This window comes from Spinacia oleracea, chromosome 2 (genome assembly GCF_020520425.1).
Source record: "Spinacia oleracea cultivar Varoflay chromosome 2, BTI_SOV_V1, whole genome shotgun sequence".
Classification (NCBI taxonomy): Eukaryota; Viridiplantae; Streptophyta; class Magnoliopsida; order Caryophyllales; family Amaranthaceae; genus Spinacia; species Spinacia oleracea.
In genome coordinates, this window is record NC_079488.1 from 109790751 (window position 1) to 109808759 (window position 18009).

At 32.0% G+C, this 18009-nt stretch overlaps 4 protein-coding genes across 4 annotated transcripts; 2 read left to right on the top strand and 2 right to left on the bottom strand.

Moving 5' to 3' along the window:
* The first annotated feature begins 435 nt into the window (after positions 1-435).
* LOC110781947 (basic blue protein) lies at positions 436-17750 on the top strand. The gene is made up of 3 exons (XM_021985995.2): positions 436-626; positions 15970-16070; positions 17318-17750. Exons 1-3 carry the CDS (start codon positions 547-549, stop codon positions 17515-17517), a joined length of 381 nt encoding a protein of 126 aa, XP_021841687.1. The 5' UTR covers positions 436-546; the 3' UTR covers positions 17518-17750.
* LOC130468100 (protein FAR1-RELATED SEQUENCE 5-like) lies at positions 1379-5601 on the top strand. The gene is made up of 5 exons (XM_056837795.1): positions 1379-2147; positions 2257-3175; positions 3321-3485; positions 3808-4921; positions 5325-5601. Exons 2-5 carry the CDS (start codon positions 2577-2579, stop codon positions 5436-5438), a joined length of 1992 nt encoding a protein of 663 aa, XP_056693773.1. The 5' UTR covers positions 1379-2147; positions 2257-2576; the 3' UTR covers positions 5439-5601.
* On the bottom strand, positions 5750-7938 carry LOC130468101 (uncharacterized). The gene is made up of 9 exons (XM_056837796.1): positions 7908-7938; positions 7731-7787; positions 7363-7551; positions 7214-7272; positions 7007-7122; positions 6770-6910; positions 6548-6691; positions 6179-6382; positions 5750-6100 (listed from the first exon to the last, which is right to left on the bottom strand). The coding sequence occupies exons 1-9, from the start codon at positions 7931-7933 to the stop codon at positions 5984-5986; spliced, it is 1053 nt and encodes a 350-aa protein (XP_056693774.1). The 5' UTR covers positions 7934-7938; the 3' UTR covers positions 5750-5983.
* Positions 8353-15947, bottom strand: LOC130468099 (uncharacterized). Its single transcript, XM_056837794.1, has 10 exons — positions 14402-15947; positions 14146-14292; positions 12369-12671; positions 12185-12274; positions 11927-12101; positions 11636-11776; positions 10945-11541; positions 10124-10276; positions 9554-10018; positions 8353-9113 (listed from the first exon to the last, which is right to left on the bottom strand). The coding sequence occupies exons 1-10, from the start codon at positions 14449-14451 to the stop codon at positions 8484-8486; spliced, it is 2751 nt and encodes a 916-aa protein (XP_056693772.1). The 5' UTR covers positions 14452-15947; the 3' UTR covers positions 8353-8483.
* Positions 17751-18009: the final 259 nt, after the last annotated feature.

Sequence of the window (18009 nt, forward strand, 5' to 3'; positions counted from 1 at the left end):
CTCAGGTAAGCAACTTCCTGCATTTTGTAGGAAGTGAATCTTCATAGAAAGTATGAATTCCCATATTTTTGTCAACCAAACAGTTTTACAATTTTCCATTTCCTAAGAAGTCATACTTCCCATGATTTTTCATGTCAACCAAACATCACCTTGTGTCACATGCACTCACCTGTTCCAAGCCTGACATGGCGAATAGTGATTCGCCATGGGCTTTTCTTCGGGCACAATTAAAACAATTGGTCCCGAAAGCCCACTCAACTTTTGAAAAACGAAGAAAAAAACAATCCACTACATGGCCCGTCTACCCGTCGTGTCGTGCCATGCCACGGGCTATTTTGAATTTAGCCCGACAACAGACGACTCAATTTTTTATTGTCCGGCCCGTGCCCACCTCTACTCTTGAGTGGCGTCTATAAATAGTACTACTATACTCCATACATACTCATCATTCCAAGAGAACTCATAGTTTCTTCAATAAATCTATAACATCTCTCTCTAGTTAATTAATTTGGTAATTAATTTAGGTGTGTTACAATTTGCATAGAAATGGGCCAAGGAAGTGGTAGTGCAAACCTAGGTGTGTTCTTTGGAGTTAGCATACTATGCCTATTGGCTCTAACCAAGCCTACCCATGGCGCAATTTCGATGGTGCAGGCGTGTGCACCTAGATCTAGGTGCACTGGGATTAAAACGCAAACATTTTAAAACAAAACGCGTATTTTCATTAATTCTGCAGTTAAAAAGAACAAGTCTCACAATACAAAAGAACATCATGTGCTCTGTTCTTCCCTGTTTAGTTTTCGCGATTTTTTTTGTTCTTCGCTCCTTTTTATATGTCTGGGCTTCATAATTTTGAATTCAAAAAGTGTGAATAGGAGAGAGAAAGCTTACATTTGTGCATAAATTTTTTTTAGAGAGAGAAACTGATGGAAAATTCTCAAATATTCCATGATTTCTCTGTTTCAACATCAATTTCGAATGATTCTTCTTCTTGTCATCTGAATTCTTCAGCTGAAAATCAGAGTTACGAAGGTATTATTTCAATTTGTAATAACGAGTTGCATTTTTCTTTGATTTTATGATTTCGATTTCATAATAATCGTACTTTTTATGTTTTTTGTGATTGTAATTAGTTTGATTAATTTAATTTTGAATCTCATTCTTCGTTGATTTTGGTGATTGTTGATAATGAAGGTTACGAATTGGTTTTTTCGTTGATTTCGCATTTATTTCATTTATGTGGTGAAACTGATTCTGTAATAACTATTATATTTAAGGAAGATACGTTGATTTTGTCTGTTTGCAGAAAAGAACATTGTATCATTTCAGAAGAACATTTTTCAGTATCAAATGAACATGTTAAGAATACGTATTGAGACGTTCCTTTTTATTATATTTAGCTTTTCAAATAAACACTGATTGTTCTTTATTGATTGTTCTTTTAACTCTTCATTGATTGTTCTTTAAGTCATAGTGTTCTTTTCGGTCACCTTTTGTGTTCGTTTACTCTATTTTTATTGTTCATTTTAATAGTTACTGTTCCTTTGATTCTTTATTGGTTTTTTTATTATATTTGCACGGATTTTTCTTTTATGTTTTTATGAGTTTACATTGTTCTTTTGATTGACAAAATTGATTGTTGATAATTATGCCGATATTGTTCTTTTAGGTTTTAATGTGTTCTTTTGATTGACAAAACTGATTGTTCTTTTAACTGTTTATTGATTGTTCTTTTAATGCGTAGTGTTCTTTCCAGTCTAGTTGGAGTGTGTAATTTACTCTTGATGCATTGTTCTTTTCTAATAGGTACTGTTGTTTTTTATTCTTTATTGGTTGTTCTTTTATATCTGCCCAAATTGTTCTTTTAAGTTTTAATGTGTTCTTTTGATTGACTAATTGATTGTTCTTTTAACTCTTCTTTGATTGTTCTTTTCATGCCTAGTGTTCTTTTCAGTCTACATGGATTGTTCGTTTACTCTGTGCATTGTTCTTTTTAATGGCTACTGTTCTTTTAAGTTCTTTTGTTCTTTTTTTTTTCTGATTTTTTTTATTTTATAAATTTCCAGATATATTAAATAATTCAGTTAATAATTCAGAACAAAATGATGCTAATGAGGATCCAGAATCCTATGTGGTTATTGGCCAAGGTACATGAATTGTACTTTTACTTGTTTATCACAATGTTCGTTTACGTCTTGTGTTTGTTCCTTTATCATACTTATGATGTTCTTTGTGTTCTTTTTTATCGTCATGCAGATTTTGAAGAACCAGTTTCATTAGAGGGAAGTGTAGTTAAGGATGATGATGAGGCGTATGAGTTATACAACAGTCATGCATTTAGGAATGGTTTTGGTACTAGGAAGGGTAAAAAGGAGTATAGAAGTGGTACTAGAATAGTTCGACAACGGTTTTTTGTTTGTGCATACGAGGGGTTTAAAAATCCAGATGGTGTTGTGCCTAAATCCTTTAAAAAAATTGATAGGAGAACTGGATGCAAGGCTTCAGTTCAGTTTGATGTTGATAAGAAAACTGGAGTGTATGTTCTTTCTAAACATTCCCGTCTGCATAACCATTCAATGGTTCCTGCTAATAAGAGACACCTTATTAGGTCACATAGGCACATTTCAAAAGAACAATTGGCTTTTCTTACTACTTTTACTTGTAGTGGCACGAAGCTTGCTGATGTTCTTAGAGCTATGAGGAAAGAAGTTGGTGGTGAGGCGAATTTAGGGTTCACTGTTCCTGACGCGTATGATGCTGTTTTGGCAGAGAAGAAGAAAAAGTTGGATGGTTGTGATTCAAATCAGTTGATCAGATGGTTCGCTATGAGGCAAGCTAAAGAACATGATTTTTATTATGATTTTCAATTGAATGAAGAGAATCAGTTGATCAATTTTTTTTGGAGAGATGGAAGAATGCGGTCTGATTATGAAGCTTTTGGTGATTTATTGATTCATGATACAACTTATCGTACTAATAAATACGATATGATTTGTGGGCCTTTTGTTGGAATGAATCTTCACACTCAAAATATCATGTTTGGAGTGGGTTTTATATTGAATGAGAAGGCAGGTACTTTTGACTGGCTTTTTAATTCTTTTTTGACTTCAATGGGAGGGAAGCAACCTGTGACTATCATGACTGATCAATCTTCTGCCATGGACAAGGCTATAAGGTAAAGTTCTTTTAGGTTGTTTGTATGTTCGTTCATCAAACACTTTTGTTCTTTTGTATTTTTGTACAATTTTTTATGTTCTTTTTCTTTTGTCTTTTTGTTTAGTTTATATTTTTATCTATTTTTTTGGTTTATGGTTTTTTAGGGAAGTGTTTCCAAAATCGAGGCATCGTTTGTGTACATGGCACATAGGGGAAAATGCTGTTGTAAACATCAAAGGTGTTATGGCCAAAGAAGGTTTCAAACGTCGGTTTGATTATGTTTTGAAATATACTGACACAGTTGCTGAGTTCGAGCATTATTGGAATAGGTAAAAATTATTTTGCTAATAGACTGATTAGTATTTAAAATTTTGTTTTGTTCTTTTCATTCGACGACATGTTTTTTGTAATGTTAAATAGTGTTCTTTTCATGGTTGATGAAACTTGTTCTTTTAATCTGGTATTTTAATGTTCTTTTCTTTGTTTAATAGAGTCCATACTTCTTGAACTGTGATTGTGTGTACTTTCTTTTCAAGTTTTATTGTACTGTATATTGTTCTTTTTTTGTCTTCATTTGTTCTTTGTTTTACTCAGGGCGTTCGTTTTGTGTCTCTGATTGTTCTTTTGTTCTCCTCGTTTGTTCTTTTGTAGTCTTATGACTGATTACAATTGCAAGACACACAAATGGATAGAGAGGTTATATGATTTGAAAGAGAAATGGTGTCCTGCATATAACAAAGAGTGGTTTTCTGGGGGTATTTTATCTTCTCAAAGGAGTGAGACGACAAATCATTCTATTTCTAGGAGGTTGCATAAAACGAATGGTTTATGTGATTTTTATAAGTGTTTTTTAGATGTAATTGATGAATGGAGAAGTAAGGAGAACAAGGGAGATTATAATTCTTCTACTGGAAATAGATATTACGCATGTGCGGATAACATGTTATGTTTGCATGCGCGGGATGTGTATACCATTGCAATATATTTGATATTTGAGCAACGATTCATCAAAGCAATTGGTTTGAGGTGTCAACGCATTTCCTATGAGTTTCCAGTTTCTAAGTACATTGTTGGGCATCCTACAAAGGATTTTATTAGACATGTTGTGATGTTTAATGAGCAAGAGTTGGTTGTTGATTGTACTTGCAAGTCATATGGAGAGATAGGAGTTCTTTGTTCTCATATTCTTCGAGTTTTCATTGTCCATAATGTTGAAGAGATTCCCAAACAATACATTATGAAGAGATGGACCAAAAAGGCTATGAACATGATTGTTGAAGAAGGAGAAGATAGAGATAATGAAGTAAGTGTTGTTTCTGCTTCAGTTTGGAGGATGCAAAGCATAAGAAATTGCATTAAAGTTATAAATGAAGCTCAACATTGTCCGGCTGCAAGGAAGCTTATTGATTTGGGTGTGTTGGATATGTCATGCAAAGTGAAGGAGTATATTGGTGGTGTTGAAGGGGATGGTAATGTATCAAACAAGTATGTGCGAGAAGAAACTCTACTTGATGGCATTGAGCCTTCAACAGACACAGTTTTGCCGGATGTTGTTGAACCGATTGCTGAAAAAGTCATTCCAACAATGATTCAAAATCCACCAAAGCGAAAGAGGAAGATTAAGAACGGGACTGAAAAGGCTAAAGAGAGGAATGTGAGACCTAAAGGAATTGTTGAGAAGAAACGCAATAAACTGAAAGGTTGGAACAAGAGAAGAGAAAGACATGTTGATAATTTGAGGGAGGAAACTCAGTCTACTGATCAGGTAAACTGTTCTTTTTAAACATTTATTTGTTCTTTTATTACTTTGGAATGTTCTTTTTGTTTATCATTGTTCTTTTTTCCATTTTTATTTTCTATTTATCCTTTTTGTTTATGATCTTTTAGTTTACTTTATTATGTTCTGTTCTTTTTAATAATCTATTTGTTCTTCTATTCCTTTAGTTTGTTCCTTTTGTTTATCATTGTTCGTTTTTCTTTCTATATGTTCTTTCGTCTTTTTGTTTATGTTCTTTTGCTAAACAGTTCATTTTTAAAAAAAACATCTATTTGTTCTTTTAATGTTTATTACGTTCTTTTTTGAACTGTTCTTTTTTATTATCTATTTTGTTCTTTTTTCTTCTTTATCATGTTCTTTTATTCCTTATTGTTTGTTTGTTCTTTTTCAGTGTATCATAAATTTACCTGTTGGTGGGGTTTTGGTTCATCCAACATCTTCAAATTCACAATTGGAAGCATATGTTCCAGATGATTATTTTGGAGTACACATACAACCTTTGTAGATTCATTTACGATTGGTAATATTTTTATTTTTAGTTTGTTGTGTTTTTAATCATTTGTTTTTGTATTCTCAACAATGTTCTTTTACTCTTTTGATGTATATTTTTACGGGCTACTGATGTTTGGCTCATTCAATATTTTGAAATGAGAATTTTTAGTTGTATATATTCTTATTTTTGTTTTTATTTTTGTGCATTTAGGATTGCAAAATTATTGCATAAAGGAGTATATTCTTAAATGTGAAAAGAACTTACTAAAAGAGAATAAAAAGAATTTTGGAAAGGAAAGAACATATCCCATGATATAGAAGAACATGGTCTGGGATTGAAAAGAACTTGAACCTTTAATTGAAATACTTGTTTAAAATATCCAAACTACTTATCTGCAACTACTAGAACATCTAATTGTTTCCAAAAGAACACCACACATGTTTAAAAGAACAACCCATAACTCCAGCAATAACCATATCTACAAAATATACCATTGTTTTTTAAAGCATACTTCTAATAAAAGGTAAATATTATTCTGCCTTCATGAAAACAACCAACTATTCAACTTGATTAGCTCTCTTCAATGCCAGATACATTAGCTCATGCCTTTTGTTCAGAACGGATAATAAGATTTCAGTACCGTACCGCATTCTCAGCCTGCAAATAAAGTCTTTCTGAAAACATAAAATAGTACATTAATAAAAGATTATATATTAAAATAATATACGTACATATATTCAAAATTTACTTACATCTTCATCTGTGTTTTTGAAGCCACAATTCCAAGTCTGGTTGCCTTTGTAGGTCTCCATATGCCTCATTGCATATACCCCACAATCAGTCTTGTTTGTTCTGTTCTTCCATGGCATTTCAAGCAACACAATTTCATATGCTGAAATCTGTGCCTTCCGCAAAGGATGTCCTTCTTGTTCAGAAAATATTGTCCATGCTTCAAACTGAAATAAAAAGAACATTTAACTTAGTAAAAGAACAAAGAACAACAAAGAAACATAGAACAACAAAGGAAGGAAAAAAGAACATTTAATTTAGTAAAAGAATAAAGAACAACAAAGGAAAGAACAAATAAAATATATAAGAGGAAATTCTTCAAATAGACTTACAGTTCTTTCTGCAAATGTTTTATATTTATCATCATATGTAATTCCTTCAGGTAAGGAGAGATTGTCAATGATCTCCACCTTCTTCGCCTTTTGGTTGATTACAATGAGATAAAAATGATCACCAGACCAGACTGGAAAGAACAACTACAAGCAGAGAAAAGAACATTAAACAAAGGAAAAGGAACATATGTAAAAAAGAAAAGAACAATTTTATAATTTTACCAGATGGAATCCCTTCAAAGACTTCACACCAGCAGTTTCATACTCATGGCGTACACTTAAAATAAAATTTTCTAAGCGTTTGCTTTCGGTTGCTTGACTATCCTGTGATCCACCATACGGTTCATTCTGGCAGAGCATATTCTGCACCGAAAAAAAAATAATTTTAAATATATGTTATATAATAAAAATTATTGAAGAAGTACGAAAATATGATTTTTTAGTGATATTAAAACTTACGAAAGGGATTGTAGAGAAATAGAACTTCAAGTTACTCTTGACACTTTGATCTGGATCATCATTCAGTATTCTTGCAAAAGTGTCAATAACATTATTCATCACCCACGCATTGGGAGCTGTTTTAAAGGAAAAGAACAAAAATATGAGTAAAAGGAACATCAACAGCATTTAAAAGAACATTTTAAATTCCAATAATTAAATATATACCTAGGGTTTGAAACTCTTCTCTGGTAACTATATTCCAATCATCAGTGTACAACACCTGACTGTTATAAGAATGAAAATAAAATTTCCATAAGAACATGTACAAAAAGAACATCTACATTCAAATACTTGTAATAGTATAAAATTCTTACGTTGGGCTTCCCTTTCCAAAGGCATAATCCAGTACGCATCGCATGTCCTTTTCCTTTTGATTCAACTGTTCTTCCCCAACCAGTAGGTGTGAATACTGAGTTAAGAAGGGTGACAGTAACTTGAGGGGAACATTTTTCTTTCTCTTAACAAGTTTAGGTACTTGTACGTTATCTGGATCCTCTTCCTCACTTATGAAAACAAAGACATTATAAAGTAAAAAGAACATATTAGAGGGAAAAACGAATTCAGACTAACAATAAAAAGAACAACAAAGTGAAAAGAAAAGAACATTTTATAAATGATAATGAAAAATAACTTGTAATAATAAACGAAAAATAACTTATAAAATAAAATGCAGTAGTCATACTCTATGTTCATAGATGTAGGTGCATTTTCTGGTTGCGAGTACACCGCACTTGGAGTGCTAAAAGAGTGGAAAGAAAAGAATATATTACTATAAATAAAAAGAACAAAAGCGAGAAAGAAAAGAACATTAAATTGAAGATTATGAAAATTATATTTTAATAAAATACAGTAGTCTTACTTCAGGAATATTGATGGAGTTTCCATTTCAGTCTGCGACTCAGCAGAAGTTGGAGTATTAAACTCGGATTCTTCAGTTCTAACAGTTGGAGACATGGGGTTTCCATCTTCAGCTCCTTTGATTAAACCTTCCATAGTCTGAAACTCGGAGTCTTCAGTTCTAACGGTTGGAGACATTGGTTTTCCATCTTCAGCTCCTTGGATTAAACCTTCCATATCTGATCTCACATTTTCAGGTTCTCTGTGTATTACAAAAAAAAAATAAGAACATGTGAGGAGGAACAAAGAACACAATGAGAAGAATTAAAGAACAAAAGTGCAATGAAAAAGAACATATAAGTTAATATTAAAAGTAGGAAGATATTAAAGTAAATATAGAAAGAACATAAAGAAATATATGAAAGGAACATTCCGAATAAAAGAAACAAAAGATCCATTAAATAATTGTATAAAGACAGAGAATTAATAAAAAGAACAAATCAAACGAATAAAAAAACAAATAATTGTTTATAAAAGAACATTGTGAATAATGAAAGAAACAGTCACATATTTATTATACATGTGTATGTGAACTGTTTTAAAAGAACGCATACTCAGTTTTTTCTGTAGGTGGCTGTTGTTTTTCAGCTTCATTTTTGTTGTCCCCTGAAATTGTCTCCAAATCACGTTCAGTCAAAGTTTTGTTTGCCAAGATTGCTTCTAATCTCATTTCCTCTTCAAAGTCGTGTGCCTGAGGAGGAGGATTTGAATCGGAAACCATTCCAAGCTTCAATGTCAAATCAGCAAATACATTAGGCTGGGAAGGCATGATCGGAGGTGTTAAAAATGGTGGCAAATCAAATGTAACATCCTCAGATTCCTTGATTTCCTTTCTTTCATTTCCTTCTGTTGCCTTTCGTACTGCTTCCTCAAATAGTATTGTGAAGTAGTCTGAACTGAAAAATTCTTTATCTTGACTGAGGATTGAACCAATCTCCTCAGTATTCCTTCCTTCTTGCCGCTCTTCTGTAGAGTTGCCCTTCTCAAAAGTAACTGGAATTTCAGTTCCAGAGCATGTTGACCACATTTTTGCCATATTGAATGGCAGACTTTTTTTGACATCAATAGTAGTGTCAAAGAACTTTCTGGACAACGACAATAAGTCGTTGAACTTGTTCATGACACTACTGAGTTCAGTAGTGGTTTTAGTGAATTCAGCATGGAATTCCTGTTTAACAATAACAACAATAAGGACTGGATAAATAAAAAGAACATTCGAATGGAAAAAAGAACAAGAGAGATCCCTAAAAGAACATTCAAGTAGAACATAGAAACATTGTTAAAGATCGAAAGAACATGTTAAAGAGATAAATGAACATGTAAATAACATGCTTAAACATATAAAAGAACATTCAAATGTAAAGAACATCTTTTTAAGAAAAAAGAACATGCTTAAATAACATGAATAAACATTTAAAAGAACATGTAAAAGAACGTAAAGAACTAGTTTTTGATAAAAAGAACATAAACACAGAAAGCAAAAAACATGGTAGGAAAAAAGATTATATTGAGTACGTAAAAGAACATTTGTTGGAGGAAAAAGAACATTACAACAAAAACGTTGAAAAAATAAATGCAATGGTTTTGTTGAGTGAATTTAATTTTTACCTCAATTGTAGAAGGGACTTTTGCTTTCTCACTGGGGTCTGCCTGTTGCTCTGGCAAATCTTTGTCATCCCCGAGTTGAGTCACTGGTGCACCTTGATGTTCTCTGGACACATCATTTGTGGACCAGTTAGGCTCTTGGTGTTGATGTTGCTGTTGTGGTTGCTGCAGTGGTTGCTGCGATGGTTGTTCATCATGTTGCTGCTGTTGTTGTTGTGGGTGTTGAAGAAGAAGTGGTGGTGGTTGTTCACTGAGTGCTTTTTGCTGTTTGAGCAGCTCCATATCCTCCCTGTACAGTTGTAGCTCAGGTGGACCTTGAATTCTGTCCAGAATCAAGCCATGTCCGAAGCCTGTAGCATTGTCATTGCGTACCCTGCTGCTTATCATATCTCTTGTCCAGCAAGAAATTAGGGGGAAGTTCCTTGGAGGGTACTCTTCCATGATCTGCACCCGATCGAAATAACATACCTAATTTAACAATAACAACATAATTTATTGTTAGTTAGGTGAAAGAAGAAGATGAAAGTAATATATATAACAAAGGGAAATGCTAGCTTAATGATTGAAATTTACCATTAGAAATGGTAGTGGACCAGCAAACCATCTGCTACGGTCCACATTCCAGTACATAGCTGCCCCAAGAAGGCTGGTGTATGCATACTGGCACCAATTTAGATTCCTCACTTGCTCCAAGTCAACAGTGCTTGCTAGGAATCTGAAGTTTGGCTTTTGAAACAGAAAAATATAAAAGAAAAGAACATTAATTATGATTTTAAATAGAATAAGAAAATAGAACATTCAATAGAAAATAAAGGAACATTAGAGAGAATGAAAAGAACAATGAAAGAAGAGCAAAAGAATATTGAATACAACTGAAAAGAACACAACTAACATTCATATAAAGGAAAGTACAACAATAGGACAGTGAAAGAGAAAGAAAGAACATGGAATTCGACAAACAAATAAAAGAACAATAAATATTAATAAACATTTAAAAGAACATAATACGCAAACAAAAGAACATTAATGAGAAATAAAAGAACATAAATGAGAAACAAAGGAATTTTGATGTAAGAAAGAACATGGAATATCATACAGAATAAAAGAACAGTGAGAAATATTTAAAAGAACATAATACGCAAACAAAAGAACATTAATGAGAAATAAAAGAACATTAATGAGAAACAAAGGAATTTTGATGTAAGAAAGAACATGGAATATCATACAGAATAAAAGAACAGTGAAAGAGAAAGAAAGAACATGGAATTCGACAAACAAATAAAAGAACAATAAAAATATTAATAAACATTTAAAAGAACATAATACGCAAACAAAAGAACATTAATGAGAAATAAAAGAACATTAATGAGAAACAAAGGAATTTTGATGTTTACCGATAAATTAGTAGTGGATTTAATGCAGGTGTTAACTGCAACCACTAGGAAAGATCTCTTCCAGTTATCATCAACTGGAGTCTCATCTTTGATCAGTTTTTCAACCATTTCTTTCAATTTTGGGCATCCAGACTTCACTTGCCAGTATGCCCAAAATTCAGCAAAAACCCTCAACACTTCAGGATCTTGTTCATCCGTCCATTCCACGACCGGAGCTCCTCCAATAGGTATACCGTACACCAGGTATACATCCTCTACAGTAATATCAAGGGAAGACTTTGGTAGATGTAAGGACCGGTCGGACGAGTTGAAATTCCTAACCAACTCGTACGGGAATGGATTTTCGTTTTGTGGGATGTCAAGTTGCAGAAGAGATCCAAAGCCTAACTCCACGATGGCTTGTTGTTTTCTTATATCATGTGGTTCATTAGATGCAATTCCCCTCAAGAATCGCATCATCAATTGCGGAGTTTGCCTTAGATTTAGTTTCCTTTCTTCAGGTTTTGGTTTGGCAACAACCAAAGATTTTGGTTTCTCATCATCCACCTCCTCCATGACCTCATCAGAAACAACAATTTGTTTACTTCTTGTTGCTCTCTGGAAAAAAGAAAAAATATAAAGAACATTAGTCAGGGAGTAAAAGAACATTATATGGAAGAAAAAGAACAAATAACTTAAGAAAATTTTTGACCTTCTCAACTACTTTTTTCCCCTTCTTCATTAAGGGTTCACTTTCCTCTTCTACTTCTTCACCTTCTTCTTCACCTCCTTCTTCATCTTCCTCGTCTTCATAAACCTCCCTCACAACTATCTGATTAACTTTGCTACCCCTCTGAATGAAAAAAGAACATAAATGATGATGTAAAGAACACAAGACAGGAAAAAAAGAACATTCTTTATTTAAAACACAGCATTTATCTCTATTATAATATAACATTAAGGTAAATAAAAAGATATACAAAAAGGGTAATGTGAAGTTTACCTTAAGTGCTGCAGTCTTTTTCAAAGTAACTCCATTCCCCTTCTTAGCATTTGGTGCAACTTTTTTTGTTGAAATTTTCTCAGCAGGCAACAAGCTCTTCTTCTTATGTGCCTCTTCCAATTCCTGCTTTACCTCTTTGATAAGATCGGGAAATTCTTCTTTCAGCAATTGACTTCTGTTGACCAAAACAATAGAACATAAGTAGTAAAAAAAAAGTAAAACACAGAAAATAAAAAGAACACCATTTATGTAAGTTACCTTGTCCTTTTCCTGTTTGGTATTGATTTCCTAGACTTCCCCTTTGCTTTTTCAGGTTCCTCACCAGCTTCTTCTCCGTCTTTTTTCTTTCTAGTAAAAACATAAATGCAAAAGTATGTTTAAGAAACGAAAAATAACAACTACAATGTAAATATGAAATAGTATTAACAAACACAGATGATACCTCAAAGTAATTTTTAAGTTCGTTTTCTTTTCTTTTCTTTCTGGTTCATCCAGCTCTTCTGGAACTTTTACCTCAGCCTCCTCTTTTTCAGGTTCTTTCACTTCTTCATGCACTTTTACTTCATGCTCTTTCTTTTCAGTTTCTTCCTGCTTTTCAGGATCTTTGCTGGAATTTTTTTGTCCTTCTCCACCCTTCTTTTTTTGTTCAATCAGATCCAGCTGCTTTTCCTGTTGTAGCAGCTTTTCCTGAAGTGCTTGCACCATCTTCTGTTGTTCTTGCAATGCTTTCCTTTGTTTGGAAAGTCTATAATGAAAAAATATATGTCATGAAAAAAAGAACAACACCAAAAACACATGTTATGAAAAAAGAACAACAGAAAAATGTTTAAAATAACACATGTAATGGAAAAAGAACAACATGTCGTGTACAAAAGAACACAGCTATGCTTTTGGAAAGAACACATATTATGAAAAAAGGAACAACACAAAAAACAAGTGCACAGTTCTCATCCTGCACCCTTGTACAATATCTTATTCATCTGATTTTTTTTATTTTTTCATATACAATATATAAATAATGTTTGTCCTCCATATTCTCATTCATTCATCATTTCATAATTTTAGCAACACATTTTAGAGAGAGAAAAATGAGAGGTTTTATTTTCTCTCAACAGAAGAGAGAATTTAAGAGAGAGAAAGAGTGAAATGCGATTTCTACTTTCTTCTCTCTCCAACTTTTCGCATTATTGTTCCTGTTTTTTTGAGAATTAGTGAATTAATCAGAATACTAATTCTCAGGAGATGAAAAAATACAATTTGCTAATTTTCGTAGAAAGAAAATTGAAGGAGATAATGAAATTCAAGAGGATTGTGATCATTTGCTGAGGATTTATGTTGATGTTGTTGATAAATGTTGTTCAACTGTTGATCAAGGTATGCTTATATGTTCCTTTTCTTATGTTCTTTTTATTAAGTGTTCTTTTACTGTGTGCTAACAGTTTTAGGTTTGTCTTTTAAATGTAGATGGTTTGTTCTTTTATCCGTGATTGATTGTTCTTTATTTTTTAAAATACATTTAAGAACAAGTAAAAAGAACACCATCTTATCAAATCTAAGCACATTGTTCTTTTTAATTTTCATTGATTGTTCTTTTAATGCCTAGTGATCTTTTAAGTAGACATGGACTGTTCTTTTCTTCTAGATGCATAGTTCTTTTTAAGCCTACATTAATACTGTACTGTTCTTTTGAGTGTACATTGGTTGTTCTTTTGAGTCTACATTGATTGTTCTTTAAACCTGCACAGTTGGTTCTTTTAAGTTTTTATAGATAAGAACATAGATAAAAAAGAACATAGATCAAATTCAATAGATAAGAACAAAATTATAGATCTAGGTTTAAGTTCGTCAAAATTGTACTGTTCTTTTTAGTCTATTTGTTGTTCTTTTAACCTGGGCGAATTGTTCGTCAAACAGTAGGGCTAATAAAAAGAACAGACAGTAAATAAATAAAAGAACATAGATCTACTTATTTAATTTAAATTTCCACTGTTCTTTTGAGTTAACATTCGTTGTTCTTTTAAATCTATACCATTGTTCTTCTAAGTGTATGATTCAGTGACTTAAAATACATTTAAAAAAAAACATAAATGTAGATCTACTTTTAAATTCGTTAAAAAATGTATTTGGTTTCGTTATTGTAATTAGAACATTAAGGAAAACAAAAAGAACAAACAGAAGGTGTAAATGAACCTAGGTTTTTGTTTAAAAAATCCACTTACTCGCTCTCTTCTTCTTCTTCTTCCGTTTCTGAAACTTCTTTGTTGATATCTTCCAACAAATCCGCATCAATTGTTGGTGTAATTTCTTTCTCTTTCTTCTTTTTGTTTCTTAAGTTCAATAAAGTCGTTGTCAAAGGAACATCATCCCTTCAAATGAAATTTTATAGAAAATTAAAATTCATGGGAAATTCTCTAAAAATTAAAATTAAACTGAAATTCAAGAAAAAAGAAAAGAAAAATGAAGTTGAATTCTTACTCAATAGAACATTTCGCATCAACTTCTTCTCCTTTTTTCGATTTCCCCATTTTCAATTGTTAGGGTTCAAGTTTTTGTAACCAGATTATCACTTCCAAAAAACAAATTGGGGAAGTTTTTAGAGTGAAAATAGTAGAATTCCAAATTGGAGAAGTTCGGATTTGCAATAATTTGAAAGGTTTTGCACTGTTTTTTTGATTGTTGGTGAGTGAAGGTTTTGCATGTAGGTTGAGTGTGAAAGTGAAAATAAATGTCGCATTCAATGATGTCTTTATATATGATAAATTGAAGAGAGAGAAAATAACTGCTACAGTATTTTCAAATTTAAACTTCCTTTTTTTTTTGTTGTTCTTTTCGTCCGCTCTTTTGTTCTTTTGGCCTATAAGTAAAGAAAATGATGTTCGTTTGAGTCTCCTTTGTGTTCTTTTTATTATCTGTTGTTAGTATTTTTAAATTTGTTTTTTATTAATGTTTTTACTTAAATTATATTTTTTAATTTTTTTTATTTTAAACAGTAATCTACTTTTTAATTTTTTAAAATACAAAATGAAAGACAAGTAACTTATTTAATTTTTTTTTATTAAAAGATTTTGAGGAGAGAGAAATTAACTGCCACGTTTTATGTTTTCATAGGAAAACTTCTGTTTTGCGGTTTTTTTCTTGCCACGTTCATTATTTCAATAAAAAACTTCTGTTTGGCGGTTTTTTCACTTTTTAACGTTTTTGTTGTTCTTTTCGTTGGTTCTTTTGTTCTTTTGTGCGTCTGGTGTTGCATTTGCCATGTTCTTTTTAAAAGTGCAGAGAAATCGTTCTTTCCTTGTTTTAACCTTTCTGGTTTTTAATATGTTTGTGTTTTTCTTTTTTTCTTTTTGTTCTTTTCCTTTACTTTCTGATCTTCTCTCATTTTAGTGTATTATGTTCTTTTACGTGTTTTAATCTTTTTGGTTTTTAATATGATTGTTCTTTTCTATTTGTTCTTTCGTTTAATTGCTGATGTTCTTTCTTTTTAGTGTTTTATGTTCTTTTACGTGTTTTTACTTATTGTTCTTTTACGTGTTTTTATTTATTTGTTGTTTTAACCTTTTTTGGTTTTCAATGCTATTGTTCTTTCCTGTTTTACTTATTGTTCTTTTGGTTTAATTCTTGATGTTCTTTCTTTTATATTTTTGTGTTCTTTTATATTTTTTGTTGCTTTTTTATGTTTTTGCGTTTTGTTCTTATTTTTCTGCGTTTTCAATGCTATTGTTCTTTCCTGTTTTACTTATTGTTCTTTTGGTTTAATTCTTGATGTTCTTTCTTTTATGTTTTTGTGTTCTTTTATGTTTTTTATTGCTTTTTTATGTTTTTGCGTTTTGTTCTTATTTTTCTGCGTTTTCAATGCTATTGTTCTTTCCTGTTTTACTTATTGTTCTTTTGGTTTAATTCTTGATGTTCTTTCTTTTATGTTTTTGTGTTCTTTTATGTTTTTTATTGCTTTTTTATGTTTTTGCGTTTTGTTCTTATTTTTCTGCGTTTTGGTTCAGGTGCACCTAGATCTAGGTGCACGCGCCTGTACCATCCGCGCGTTGTACCCATGGAGCTATTTATACAGTCGGTGGGTCAGGTGGATGGACCTTTAATGTCAACTCTTGGACTAATGGCAAGTCCTTCAAAGCTGCTGATATCTTAGGTACGGTTATTTTTTTATTTTCTTTTTTAAATCTCTATTATTTGCCTTATTTCTTGAAAAAATTATAAATTCAATCACCTTAAACTCTTAATTACCGTTTCACATCATGGAAGTAACTCATATTTGTCACCTAGGGGTGTTAATCAAAGTAAAGACTTCGGTTAAAAGGTGGTTATTGTAATAAACACCCTACTTAAATTAATAACACGTTTCTGTTATGTTATTTTATCCTATATACTTCTATTGCATTTGTAAGAGGTGAAATACCAAGGTGTCTACCCCTGACAACATTGACTAATCTTCTCGTCTTGAATGGTCCAATTAAGAATACTTGACCCGCTATCCGAGTACTCACTAAGTCACTAAGGTTATTTTCCATTTTAGGAAATTTGGAAAATAATTCGTGGAGTAGTATTTAACAAGTTCTTCCCCTAGCTATTTAAAAGTTGGGTTTTTTCTACGTTGTACCCCTGTAGTTCATTGATTTCTACGTTGTACCCAAGCATTTTAAGATTTACACACTGTACCCTCATAATTGAAAAAGTTAACCGTTTTTATCATTGTTGCAAACCCAATATTAACAATTTCCATTTATTTTTAAAAAATCAAGAATTTTCTACATTAAAGTTGGGTTAACAACAAACATAAGGTTGATTATAATATAAAAAATCCTTAGTTTGTTTAAAAAGTAACGGAGTTTTTAAACGTTAGATTAACAACAAGGATAAGATTTACTACATATTACAAGTACAGGGGTACAATGTGAAATTTTTTAAATACATGAGTACAAAATAGAAATCAAAGAAATACATGGGTACTAACGTAGAAAAAATCTTAATTACAAGTACTAATTCTTAGTAAATCAGACCACCAACTTTTTTATGGTTAGATACTTTAACTACTTTTTTGCATGATTAGAGTAGCACTATGTTTTTTCTAGCTAGGACCACAACTAGTTGATAAAATATGTGGATGCCACTTTGAGTATTATTGCATACATCTCATACTATATTGTTTAGCTGTCATCTATATAAACTGCTCAGGATATGTCGCTGTCTACTGAGATCAATTTTCATGTATATCATGACGTGAAAAGATTGCAGGTTTAAAACTCACGGTTAAGTTGTGTGATAATTAAAAAACATTTTACTATTGTTCATGTTGGTTTCACCATCATGCATGTTACGTTGACTAACTAAAGTTAATCACTAAATTTATTAAGACAAAATGGTGATGTTATTTTGCAGCATTTAATTACGTTAAGTCAACACATAATGTGGTAGCAGTAAGTAAGGAAGATTATGATAGCTGCAGTTCAACAGGAGGAGCAAAAGTTTATCAAAGTGGAAAGGATAGAATCAAGTTAAGCAAAGGTTCAAACTACTTCATATGCACTCTCCCTGGGCATTGCCAAAGCGGAATGAAGATTGCTATCACTGCATCTTAATTACTTACGTTACGTATGCTCGTCCAGGATTACCGTTGTCACGTTGATGATGTATCTTAAACGTAATTACTTCTTTTTAATTACGTGATAATTGTTAATTATTTTTTAATTAACTAGTACTCTGTAATACGTACTCCTTTACTATTTGTACGTAAATCCTTACGAAAGATTTGGTATCGAGAGATGTTTGTTAAGTTCGAAAAAAATTATATAATCTATATCCAGTTGTGTCATGCATGGTCAATTAACCAACAAACGTTTCCTCAATCCCATAACATCATGCCCCAAGGTGACGGGTTCATCAAGAACAACATTTATTTCATTGATAGTGTTTGAGCATTATATGTTGTGGCAAATATGTTAGGCTAGTCATATTTTTGTTTTAAGTGTTCCATGTGACCGTTAGACCATGTGTCTCCTAAAGATGGTTGCGGGAACTAAACGGTCCTGCCTATGCCAAGTCCACTTGTAACGTGTTGTGACAAAAGTTTC